The sequence below is a fragment of the Cucumis melo genome, chromosome 12 (genome assembly GCF_025177605.1).
Source record: "Cucumis melo cultivar AY chromosome 12, USDA_Cmelo_AY_1.0, whole genome shotgun sequence".
Taxonomy (NCBI): domain Eukaryota; kingdom Viridiplantae; phylum Streptophyta; class Magnoliopsida; order Cucurbitales; family Cucurbitaceae; genus Cucumis; species Cucumis melo.
The window spans coordinates 5,493,514-5,506,898 of NC_066868.1; the positions used below are offsets into that span (position 1 = coordinate 5,493,514).

A 13,385-nucleotide genomic window follows, 5' to 3' on the forward strand; every position below is an offset into this window, starting at 1 on the left:
TTTCTTTTTGAAATGGTCTTATGTATCCAATTTGAAATGGGAGATTTGAATATGGAATCTCTTGTCATTAGAAACAAAAAGATGTTAACAGTTCTTATATTTTCGATCGTGTTCTCTTGTTGGTTTTTATACATTCAATATTTTTTAAATTCTAAGATTTGTTACTCACAAAAATTGGAAGTTTAAAGTAAATAGACATGAAATTTGAATTTATATGAAATAAATCAACTAATTCCTTTTAAAGAAACTAGGTGACTAGAATGTATTAGACACAAGATTGAAAGGTAAGGAATCAACTAGATATTTTAAAGTTTAGATACTCATTGAACACAAAATTGAGTTTTTAAGAACCTTCATACAGAGTCTTTACATCATGTGTTTAACAAATCAAATAAACCAAACTTTATAAATTGGATGTCTATCATTTCAAAAGTTTTATTTATACGTAGTACACTAAAATTATTTCAAAGCATCTCTAGTTCACCATAGGTCGAAATTTCAACAATGACGTCAATTTGATAGCAATATTGTTAGGTGACTGGTCTATTCGTATTTTACAAGTACAAAACACTTGGTAATCAATTTATTTTTGGTTTTTAATATTCAAAAAGGGTTGAATTTTCGAATAAATTTAAGAAAAAAAATAAGTATTTAAAAACTATTTTCTTCTAATCTTCAAAATTTTACTTGGTTTTTAATAACACTAGCCCATCATGCGTAAAAAGGACGGAAGTTTGTGGAATACTCATGAGGGATGCTTTTTTGTCAATGTGGAATTTAAATTTTTCTTTCAATATTTGTAAAATTACTATTCTCCCCTCTATTTATTTGGTAAAAATCATTATTTCTCACTACACTTGATATAGAATCTAAACTAAATACTCCCCTATATAAACACTCAATGCCACAATACATCGACATAAACGCAAAAACTTTAATTATTTCCTTCTCATATATCTACTTTACGAATCAAATTTTTTCATAACATGACTTACATTGCAAAGCTCCTTATTGTTATTTTTCTTTGAGTTATGATTTTCTCATCCATGATAGAAACAAGTCAAGATGATCTGGAAGTGAGCCTAACAGCACGACTTAAGTTGGATGACACGACATTCAAGAATGTTGGGGATCTCTATCTCAAATCGATACATGTATCAATTATATTCAAGCATTATCTTGTAATGGTCGTAAATGGAAATTAAGTTTAAATTGTTGCAATGCAATTAAGACCATAGAACGTGAATGTTGGCCAAATTGCTGAATCTCATGAGCTTCACACCAAAAGAAGTCAGGATATTAATGTCCATTGCAATATAAGGACCAATATCAACTAAGCTTCGTAGCGTCGCTCCTTGGGAACTAAAGCTATCTTTTTAAATAAAATAATGTTTGTGGATTTTTGTGTTATTATATGTTGCAGCCCATATGTGTGTTGAGTGTTTGAAGTGCTAAGAAGAGGAATGATACTTCCTTGTATTTTATTTTTTGTCAAATTTAAATCATATTAATGCTCTCAATACTTTAGGGGTTTGAGATATGTTTATGATTATATTTGTCATGGTGTTTATATTCTATAATTGACTCATGCACTCTCTATTAACGTCTTCTTTCTTTCTTTTTTACAACACTAGTAAAAGACACTTACATGATACGTATAATGCGTAGCTTTAGATTGTAGTAAACATTGCATGTATATATTTAGGTTGTGCTAAATTTAAAGGTATGAAATTCAAAATGTAATAGAATTAGATATACATGGAAAGAAGTTATGATAATTAGATTAAAATATAAGGATGCGTTTGGGGGAAGGGTTGAGTTATAGAATGGTTAGTGTTATGATAAAACTAGTATTATGATAAACCTAGTTTTATTATAACCCTTGTTTGGGGGAAGAGTTTAGAAATGTAGTTTTATGATAAGAGTTGTTTGGGAGAAGGGTTATGATAGTGTTATGAATAAGATGTGTTTGGGGGAAGGGTTATGTGGGTAGGTTTATAGAGATTTTATGATAAGATGTATTTGGGGGAAGGGTTATGTGGGTTGGATTATGAATATTTCTTTTATTTAGTAATTTTTTTAATTCACATTGTAGATATACGAAAGAAATTATTATTGCATTTTTTTTTACAAAAGCGTCGAACCCCTCTAATTGCAATTTTTTTTCTATGTTTAATGTTATTAAATTAGTAAACACAATTGTCCAATTTTGAAATAATTTGTTAACAAATTGCGTATTTGTAATTAGCGATAACGTCGTACATTTGTTTTTAACATATTTAATTACATGGTCTAACGCATGCGTCTATATTTATATTCATTAATTAAATTACTTATTACGTAATACTTGAATGACATATTGCTCAAATTGTTACTATTTGCCTTAATTTGAAAGAAACATTGTCAACTGAATTGAAGGGATGTAAAAGGGAGAAAAAGAAAACATATGCATAAACAGGTATTGTACGTGTGAAAAAAAAATTCTAAAATAGGAAAACAAATAACAGTCAACAACATAGTCCAAGTAAAGTAAGAAAATAACAAGCAAGCCAGCGAAGTAAGGACATAAACTATCTGGAGATGTCTCGTAGGAGGACTCTGCAAAAGGTCTCCCTCTCATCATCAGACATATGTACGAAACCCCGCATGTCGTCCATACGAGACAACAGGTGCCTTTACAACAACGCCCTATTTAAACTGGTTAGTTCTAGCATCTCACGCAATAGGTGTAAGAATTCCTGGCACACATGGTTGTCATTGACAAGGATGCGTGCAGGCCACTCCGCAATCGTCCTGAGGTGGTCGTTCGTACACTCAAGGGCCACATGTATGACTTCAAGCTCGCCCTCTTGCTGGTTTCCCCTCTTCCTCTTCAATTCGCTCAATTCGGTCCTACCCTCTGACGCGAGAAAAGGTCGTGATGCACGTACATCCTCTTGGGACATGTCAATCCCTTGGTTATACACGGATGAGAACTGTTCGTTTCCATTCGGCATGTCAAACCCGTCATACCCAATAGGCTCGTTAGACCCAACATCGACGAATGTCTCAGCGAAGCGACCGTTCGCCCTATTGCGTCCGAACACATATGCAAGTTCGTTGCAATAGGGAAAGGGTTTGTTAAGGAGCCCATTCGTTGTAGGATGTGATTGCATAGAAAACAGCACCACTTAAAAGTACTAATAGGAAAATTGTGAAGTAAATGTACATTGCGTAAGTAGTGTGACCTTATATTATTTTTCTTGTCCTAACCCAATTATCAAATACTTCCTTCTCCACAATTATGCATTTTGCGTCATCGTTCCAACCGAACCCACTGCACGCTGGCCCCTGCATTTTTGTGATGGCCTGGAATGTCTGTTTAAGTGTCTTTGTTCTGCAGTTGATTACAGAAGTTACGCGGACACGACATCCATCCATACCTATTGGGCCAGGTAACCTGACCGAAACGTACCATTGTCGGATTTTCATCCCTCAATGGGCACCAACTTCACTAAACACTCTATAAGTGTGCCCTCCTCCTCTTTAGTCCATATATGCTTTGAGACACGAGACAAGGTTGCCATACTGAGAATGAAAAATGAAAAAAAATACATGAAACGGGTTAGTAATTTCACAATTCCACATTTACGAAATAGAAACAACTGCGAAACAATATTATGACATATAATTTATGTACAACATCCACACATACATTAAATATGAATAAATACATATTATAGGTCATTTAAATTGGCATACAACCGATGAGTTCTAATTTAAAATCGTTTTAGCTAAGCATTACGCAACTGTCATTCTGTGAACATCGCTTCAGCTAATTCGTCACGTCACTGAGACCACTCGTTTGTAGTCTCAATATACTGAAAGTCTTCTACAGCGATGGTCGTGGCATACGCGAAGTCCCCTCGTCCAAATCTTCAATGTCGTTGTAATTTATCATTTTTATGTTTATCAAATTATGCAGCAAGCAACATGCTAGGATGGTGCAACATCGGACTTGGAGGAGATAGTACGACTTCCCACAAACTATTGCCCAATGACTCTTCAGAACACCGAAGGCACGCTCAATCACATTCCTTGTCGAAGAGTGCTTCACGTTGAAGTACTCCTTTGCATTGGTTAGGGCATTTCCAGCACCATGCCACTCTTTCTAGTGGTACCGCTGGCCTCTATATGGGGCGAGAAATCCCTCAGCGTTTGGATAACCCGCATCGCACAGATAATAATATCGTGTAATGAAAACCAATGCTTTATGCGCTTTGAATATGTGAGTACAAAATGTCGTTGTTTGATGAAAAATTGTAAATACCCTTTGGCACTTGGAATCCGTTTTGTCGTGCAAGGGCATCCCGTAGAATCTGCGAGTCTGTTGTAGATCATTCCCAACCGGCAAGGACATATACAAAATCCCCTTTCGTGTCGCAAACGCCCAGTACATTTGTGGCAATTTCTCACTTACGCGTTATGAACGTAGGGCGATCTGTTGTGGACACGTTGACCTTTATGTACATCTCGTCCAACATCCCAAGACAATTCTGCAGGTTTAAACAAACATGCTTACATTAGTGGCACGTACTGATACGTCACATACAAACCACTTGTACTATACCCACCTCGAAGCACTTATAATGTTGATAATTGCAATTGTTTGTTACCGGCACAGGTTTCTTTATCAACTCGTCATGGAGTCGTAGCACAACCAACAAGACGAGGTTAAAATGTCAAGATATTGTCTCACCTGACCGTATAAATTTTTGTTGAATTACGCGGTTCTTCACGTCATGGGCAATGACGTGCAAGAACATCGCAATTATTTCCTCAATATCGACAATCTCTGTTGACAACAGACCAGCTACAGTCCTAAGTAAATGACATAGAATTGCGAATGTTCACCTGTCCATGCGCGTGCTTTGTCGACACACAAGATAAGACTCGTGTATCATGCGAAAGTACGCAAGAGGCCTAATTCTATGCCTAGTATTGTACGGTGTCTGTGAGAGACGCTTATTGTCGTTCATTAGTAGCTCCAACGTTAGGAGCATCTGATGTTATGCCAGTGTGAACGCAGTTAGGACTCCAAGAATGGTTTGTTGATCCTTCAAAGTACCAAAAATTTTGTAAAAAATATTTACTAAGTCTATTAATACACTATCCATGTACATTGTAAAGACAAATTTTAAAAATCCCTATTGCACGTAAAGACAAATTTTAAAATAGTGCACTTATGTGTTACAAGTCATGTTAGAAATAATAAACATAATTTGATTCAAAGCTTATCTAATTAAACAATTTGTAACTTTTATTGAAAGCTTGTTGAAAAGAAAAATTGTAGAAACATATGAAAATTGTTCGCTTCTAGTTAATCATTTATTGTAACATAAGACAAATAACTTATATCAAACATTCTAAAGGCATGTAACGGTTAAATTTTTTAAAATTGTAACTATAATTCTTTGTGAGATAGTGAATGAAGTATTTTAAAAATAGTATGTGCTACAATTACTACTCCACTATTTTTTTAACAGCCAATGTTTGATATTCGTCAAAACTTATAACAATTAGTTAAACTAAAATATGTAGTAAATTACCTCTTAAATATACTTAATTTAATGATTATCCAAACTTAGTGGCATATTTTAAAAACAATCATTTATAACTTTGTTAACTTTAAAAAAATGTGAAGTTCTCATTTGTAGTACTTAAAATGAACAAAATTCACGTTTTAGCCTATGATTGTTATGATATGGTAGTAGGAAACTTTTTTTTAAAAAAAAAAGTTGTTGTCAAATAATTGGTCAGACTAATGAAAATATAAACATTGGTATGGTAATTTTGGAAAGAAAATGATTGCACGTGGATGTAAAAAATAAACACAAATTTCAAACGTAGAATGAAACAAAATAATAAGAAATTCATTAAATAGATGAAATGTCAATGAAAAAAATTAATTACAAAATTGATAGGTTTTAGTCTACAAATAGAAATAAAATACATAATTTTAATTGTAATGAAAAAAAAGCAATAAAATTTGAATATTGAATCTATAAATGGCTAATCTAATACCTCTTACAAGTGTGGGATGACCCCGGACGTTTTGCAAAAAAAAAATTACTATACAAGAAACGCCAAAAACATGAGAAATTTTTTAAATGTAGCATAATTGAAGAAAAATAAAGCAGAAGAGGAAGGATCGCATACCTTGTACTTAGAAGCAAGAACCCGAAATTAAGATTCAAACATGTAGGTTAAAAAAATAACATTGAAACGTAAAAAATCAGTTTTGAAAACACATGTTAAGTAGCCTCAGAGTTTAGAAATCGGTTCAATATGTTAAACCAAATTTCTTTGTTGTGGAAACATCAATTAGGAGGGATGAAAAACAAAGAAGAAAGTACACGAGCAGCCAAATGAAAGGGTACAGAATGCACGCAAGCCATGAAAGAAAATGAATAACAATAAGTACAAAACACTGAAGAATAGTAGAAGGAAATATGTAAATATGGAATGAACTTAAAAAAGAAGGCAGGAACATACCTGAGAAATTTTTTACCAAAACATACGTGAGTATGAAAAAGGAAATATGGAATGTAGGTTAGAAAACAAGGCAGAAACATAGGTAAGAAAACAAGGTAAAAACATACGTAAGAAAACAAGGTAGAAACATACGTAAGAAAACAAGGCAGAAACATACATGAGAAAACAAGGCGAAAACATACATTACAGAAAAATGTATGGAAATATTAGAAGCATTTACCTACGAAAGACAAATTTGCAAAGCAAAGGAAGAAGGAAATCAATGAGAAATGGAAGTGGTAAATGATAAGAGGAGATGAGGTTTATATAGGGGGAGATAGGGAGTAAATATTCACATAAATGACCGGACCAAGAAAAGGCAGAGGGAATCTTTGCAAAATCGGGCTAAAAGATAAGTCAAACCATAGTCAAAGGTAGATATGGGAAGCTACAAAAAAAAGGTACACCACGAAAAGATAAGACAATATGTTGAAGGGACAAAATAATCAGCACCAAAAATGGTTATTTTCCCAAACATATCAGTGAGTAAAATACACACTGAACAAAAATTTCACTACAGTGAAGAAGGTAGGAGAATTAATACATTTCAGACCAAATATATTTCACACAAATGAAACAATACAAAAAATGAGTTTGTAAATATGCATAAATAAAACATGAATTGCATTTGATATAAACTGAAATCAATACAGGAGAATAACTCATATGAATAGTAAATGGAAATGTATCGAAATGACTACACCAAAGTAGAAACGAAATCAGTGAATGGAATACATAATAAATCAGTTGAAATAAATCGGGTAATCCCAAAGTAGCAAAATCAGTGAATGGAAATTAGCCTCAAAATGTATGAAATGTAACATGGATTCAGATGTATGTGCATACAGGTACTCATCATCGGCTTGTTTGAAAAAAATAGGATTCAAACAGAAGAATACCTCCCTACCATGCTTGATTTAGACCAATTGCCAGCGAAGACCAAGAAGCACATGTTCTACGTCAATGAATGGCAAGCTGAAACGACAAGTTTAACACCAAGCGACAAGTAGGTTACATTGAGCGGCAAGGAAGACTTGCTTCAAGGGGAAAAAAGCACATGCATGTTCACAGAGAACACAAAAAAAAGAGAAAACCGAAAGGGATTTGGAGGCAGCGCCAATGGAGGGCTGCCTTCAACAAACCCACTTTCGTTTTCGCGTAGTGAGAGAGACAGATGAGAGAGATGTAGATCGGCATTGAGATCACTGTAGGAAACCCCTTTTCGATGGAAATGGGAATATGGATTTTTCGGCCAAAAATTCCATACCGGTCGAACTTTCGTTCAAGGAATCGATGAAAATCGAAAATAAAAGAGAATAGGGAGAAGAATAAAGCACAGAAATTGAAAGCTGAAGAAGAAGAAACCCGAGTTGAAGGGTAGATATTGGAAGGGATTTTCGAAAAAAAATAATGCAAGGAAATTACAAGGAATCGACTAAAATCGAAAATGGAAGAGAATAGAGAGAATAATCGAAGGGAGGTAGAAATACGGGTTGAAGGGAGGCAGAAACACGACTTAAAGGGAGGGTTTTTGGCAAACTCAATTTGGAAGAAGAAAGGGATAAAAGGGGATTATGGAAACCATATCTTTGGTCCAAGCGGGGGTTAGGGTTGGGATAGTCTAAGCCCACAATGATAACCCTAACCCCAAACATGCCCTAAGAATTTAAATGTAAGACTTGCATATATCAAAAAATGATTTCGTTATAAACAATATTTTTTTGTACAATTTGAAGATAACTTATTGTCACTTATGGACTTGATCCAAACTTTTGTTGTCTTCACTAAAATTTTCTAGATAGTGCAACATAAAGTTATCCATGAGAAAACACATTTTTTAGGAAGATATATTCCAACATTAGGAATTGTTTGTCGTTGTGCTTTGTTAATTGTCATTGCAATTTCTCTAGATAGTGCAATATAAAGTTGTCCATGAGAATACACATTTTCCAGGAAGATATATTCCAACATTAGGAATTGTTTATCCTTGTGTTTTGTTAATTGTCATTGCAAAACATAAATGAGTGGAGAATTGTTTTCTCTTGAACTTGAATGGATATCTATTGTCATTTGATGGACTTAATGATATTCGTGAAAGAAAAAACTTGATTTCCAGCATGATTACCCATTGCTATTTTAGCATGTATAATATTTTTGCTAAATGATCGACATACTAATTTTGTCCCATTACACAATCCATTGGATGTATCCAAATTTCTCAATAACAATATTGGTAGAAAAAAATCAAGGAAGCCTTTTTATATAGTAGAAAAAAAATGTTACAAAAACTTTTCAACTTTCAAATCTTTAAATTTGCATTGTTAATTAGAATTAATAAGATATTTAATTTGTAACTAATTTCTAAAATATAAATGAAAAACCATTTAGATTTCAACTCTTCACATCCTATACTTTAATTCCACTAAACTTAAATATAATTAATTTTAAAAGTAATGAGTAAATGAAAAATCATTTGCATTCAACTTTTCACATTATGCATACTTTAATTCTACTAAACTTTTAAGTAGAATTAATTCAAAAAATAGTGAGAAATGGTGGACCTTTTATAATTTATATATTAAAAAAAACTTTAAAATGAATTTACTATAAAACCATAGAATAATTTGGAACGTAAAACTAAACTTAAGGATATAATGAAGAGAAAAAAGTTTCTCCGTACTGAGACTTTTATATATAGGATAGATTTGTAAAAACTAGATGAGAATACGAAAGGTAGATTTATTAAAAAAATAAAGAATCAAATAATTACTAAACTATTGACAAAAGACATACTAAATGATTTCAGTATTTTGCCTTGATTTATAATATCAAAAGAACTACAAAGATATAATTCAAGCAAAACTTGAAAAGGAAAGCACAAGTGTCCATGGGAGTGGTTCCTGAGTTAGACTGCATCTTATACCAAACATCAGATGTCCAAATGAAATTTGATCTGCCTTTTTTAAAATTTAAGTTCTTTTGTTTACATCATCACCAAGCATGAAATGATCTAAACAACCAATTCAATCACGCGTGTTGAGCTAGATTCTCACTCTCTTCATCTCAATGCTCAGCTTTCACTTCTATGTTGTTTCTTGATCCTTAACCTCGCTCTACCTCTTGCTATTCGAACCAAGGTCTTCATCAAGATGACCGAATAGTTCATTTTTCCCTTTTCAGGCTTCTCTTTTGCAATTCCTTGTTCTTCACTATCTTCATCTATCCAACTCTGTCTATTAATTCCTTTGATTTCTAGTGACATTTTCTTTCTTTCCTACAATTGGAACACATTAACCCTACTTGAACAAGAATGCCAACGAACCCATCTTCTAATTTGATTAATCATAACTTTGGTGTTTGATTGTCATAAACAGACTCATGGGTTGCAATCGATTGCCACACCCTGGTAGTCTCCGCCATTTTTTATAATCCAACTATCCTAAACAAATACGATCATTACTCATCCAAGAATTCACTGCAAACGTGAATCCCCTGGATTCTCATTTCCAACTAGTCTACTATTAGAACTTCAAACAATAACTCTGTTCCATCACTGACATTGACACTCAACATCATATTCAAGTGCTTTTGGTGATTGTTCAGCTGCTTTCATATCCAAATTCAGTTGATCAAGTTTTGAATAAATCTCACATGATTTAGGATGAGCAGCATCACCAACTGAGAATACATGAGTTTTCTTATCTATCTCAATCCAACTCCACCCTGCACTTTTCCTTACCCTTTTTTGTTGCATCTCTTTTCTAATCTCACCCACCTGTGTCCATAAACCAGCTCTTGCATAGATATGAGCAAGCGTTAAATATGGTGCAGCATTACTTGGATCCATCTCAATTAGTCGATACGCCACCTCCCTCCCAAGCTCAACCTCTGCATGAACTTTACAAGCACCTAAGAGGGAACACCACATTACGTAATTAGATTCGTAAGGCATTTGCTCCATCATTTGCTTGGCCTTCTCTACATTCCCATTTCTGGCATAGAGATCAATCAAACAAGCATAATGATCAATTTGAGGATCTAATTGGTATTCACACCTCATTTTATTGAAATATTCAACTGCCTCATCTAGTAATCCTGCATGATTGCAAGCTGTTAGAACTGCAGTAAAACAGATATGATCAGGCACAAAACTATCTTCAGTTGACAAACCCTCGAAGAGCTTTAATGCTTCTAAGCCTCTACCACATTGAGCAAAAGCCATAATCATCGATGTCGACAACACACTGTTTTTTTGTACTGTCTGATTGAATAATGAAAATGCCTCGTCGATGCTGCCACACTTTGAGTACATATCTAGTAAAGAACAGACTACAAACACATTATTTTCTGATCCCATTTTTGTAAGAAGAGAGTGGACTTGCCTTCCTTGTTCAAGTACTGTTAGACACCCACAAGCATTTAAAACACTAGTTAATGTATGATCAGTTGGGCTCAAATTACTAGCTCTCATTTCTACAAACAGTTTTAACGCCTCTTCCCCATACAAGTTTTGAGAATACCCTGATATCATTGAATTAAATATGATATTATCCTTCACACTAGTCTCGGAAAAGAGCAGAGCAGCTTCTTGTATTCTTCCTAGTTTAGAGTAACAATCAATAGTAGAGCTAATTACAAAACTGCTAAAAGTAAAACCAAATTTGATAACATGGGCATGAAGCAAAGTTGCAAGATGAATCTGAAGTTCATTCTTCAAAGTTGGGCATGAACTAATAACAGTGGCATAAGTAAAACAGTTGGGTCTAACCTGAGTTACCAACATCTTCTTGAACATCAGGATGGCTTCACTACCACACCCATTTTGAGAAAGCCCTGATATGATAGAAGTCCAAGATACTTGGTCATGAGTCTTCATACGAGAGAAAACCCTTTTGGCATTCACAATGGCGTTACATTTGGAGTATAAATCAACAAGTGAACTGTTCAAAAATAAGTTCTCTTCAAATCCGATTTTGACGATTTGAGCATGAATTTGCAAACCCGAGAACAGATTATGTGTTTTAGCACAAGAACTAAGAGCAGAGCATAGAGAATACGTTGTCAATTTTGCTCCTAAGCTGCACATTCTGCAAAGTAACCCAATGCTTCAAAGGCCTTAACACAGTTTCCAGTTTTCCTTTTGTAATTAGTAACATCCTGACATCGCTTTGGCTAAGATTTTTGGGCGGATGAAAGTTGATTGTATCATAGCAAGATGCTTGTACTCCAATAACTGCTTCGGGTGACTGTAATTTACCCGGGACGAAGAGCATCAGTTCGAGACTTCGAGAAATTGGGTTTTTGGATGACCACTTCCTACCGATTCTTCTTCATTGGTGTGGGCGCAACGCCGAACCCAGACGGCTGAGTCGTGGTGGTCTCCTTTCGCAGGGTAGCCGTGGAGGAGAATGGATATGGAGGGGGCCGGCGTGCGAAGTGCAAAGTGCAAACTGTAGAGGGCTGGGCTGGGCCGGGCAATTCCAGTTACCCACTCGTAAGTGTGAGATATAATAGTTGGTTTTCTATTATGATATATATAGCAATTATATTCAAAATAATAAAATATACAGTAATATTTTAAAAAAATTATAAATGTAGCAAAATTTGTCAAAATCTAGAAATGATAGAATTTTATTGATCTACAAATGATAGGAGTTTATCACTGATAGACCATGTAACAAATGTTGGTCTATCACTGATAAACCTTAAGAGTCTATCAATGATAGAACTCTGTCACCGATAGATTTTGTTATATTTGTAATTTTTTGAAAATATTGCTACATACTTAATAATTATTCTAAAAGTTGCTATCCATTATAATTACTTTTTTATTATTACTTATTAGCTTCCTAAATTTAGTTACTATTATACCCTCGTAGTAACAATTTGATCCTAAAATTTCTAAATTCTTCAAAATTGGATACAAGTTTATAATAATCATATAAGTTAAATCACAAATTATAAATATAAATTTTCAAACTAACTTATATAATTATATAACTTCAATTTTTAAATTTTGAATAAGTTTGATGATTTTTTTATTTTAAAAATTTAAGGAAATAATTGTAAGGGACATTTTTGAAATTAGCAAAATAAATTAAAATATTTACGCGCTATAGCAAAATTTTGGATTCTATCAATGGTAGAAACTAATAAACTTCTATCACTGTCTATCAATGCCACTAATAGAAGCATATTAGTATCTATCAATGTTTATTGATAGAATCTGAAATTTTACTATATATTGTAAATATTTTGTCAAATTTACTATTTTTGACAATTTTCCTCATTGTAACTATCATCATACTTCGGGAAATTGCCAAAAATAGGTTAAAAAAAAAGATTTAAATGAATTTTGGGACAAGTTTTCAAAAGAAAGACTTTTAGGACAATTTGGGTGTGAATGGACAAAAATGACCTTCATTAAATTTCTATCGCTCTCTATTGATTTTTCGCCTACCCACGTTCGCTTTTCCTTCTCTTTTGCATAGAACACCTGAAGTAAAAAAAAACATCTCCTTTCATTGGCTTTTGAAATTTTCCGCTCTGCTCTTCGAAGATACTCCGACTGTTCGTCTGTCGTCGGTCCTCCAGTGCATTTCGTCGCTTCTCCTTTTCGAACCTAAGAATCAACTTTGAGCGTGTTCTCTTATTTCAGTGAGTTTTATCTGTAACCCATTTTCAATATATTTGCTGGAATTTGTTCCTTTTTCTTCAGGCTTCAATCATGACATCGACTTCAACATCGACCGACGGACCCTTGTACAAGATTAATCCTTCCCATCATTTTTATTCCCTAGTATGTTGTTTGT

General features: G+C 33.8%; 1 protein-coding gene across 1 annotated transcript; it reads right to left on the minus strand.

The window, feature by feature from the left end:
• Positions 1 to 9,294: 9,294 nt before the first annotated feature.
• Positions 9,295 to 12,061, minus strand: LOC103502628 (pentatricopeptide repeat-containing protein At2g13600-like). The gene is made up of 2 exons (XM_051080594.1): positions 10,744 to 12,061; positions 9,295 to 10,668 (listed from the first exon to the last, which is right to left on the minus strand). The coding sequence occupies exons 1-2, from the start codon at positions 11,657 to 11,659 to the stop codon at positions 10,124 to 10,126; spliced, it is 1,461 nt and encodes a 486-aa protein (XP_050936551.1). The 5' UTR covers positions 11,660 to 12,061; the 3' UTR covers positions 9,295 to 10,123.
• Positions 12,062 to 13,385: the final 1,324 nt, after the last annotated feature.

Excerpts from the sequence above, each read along its gene's own strand:
- LOC103502628 (XM_051080594.1), bottom strand. The coding sequence starts at position 11,659 with ATGTGCAGCTTAGGAGCAAAATTGACAACGTATTCTCTATGCTCTGCT. Across the intron at positions 10,669-10,743 it reads AGCATTAAAGCTCTTCGAGG|GATTACTAGATGAGGCAGTT; the intron begins GTTTGTCAACTG and ends GCAATCATGCAG.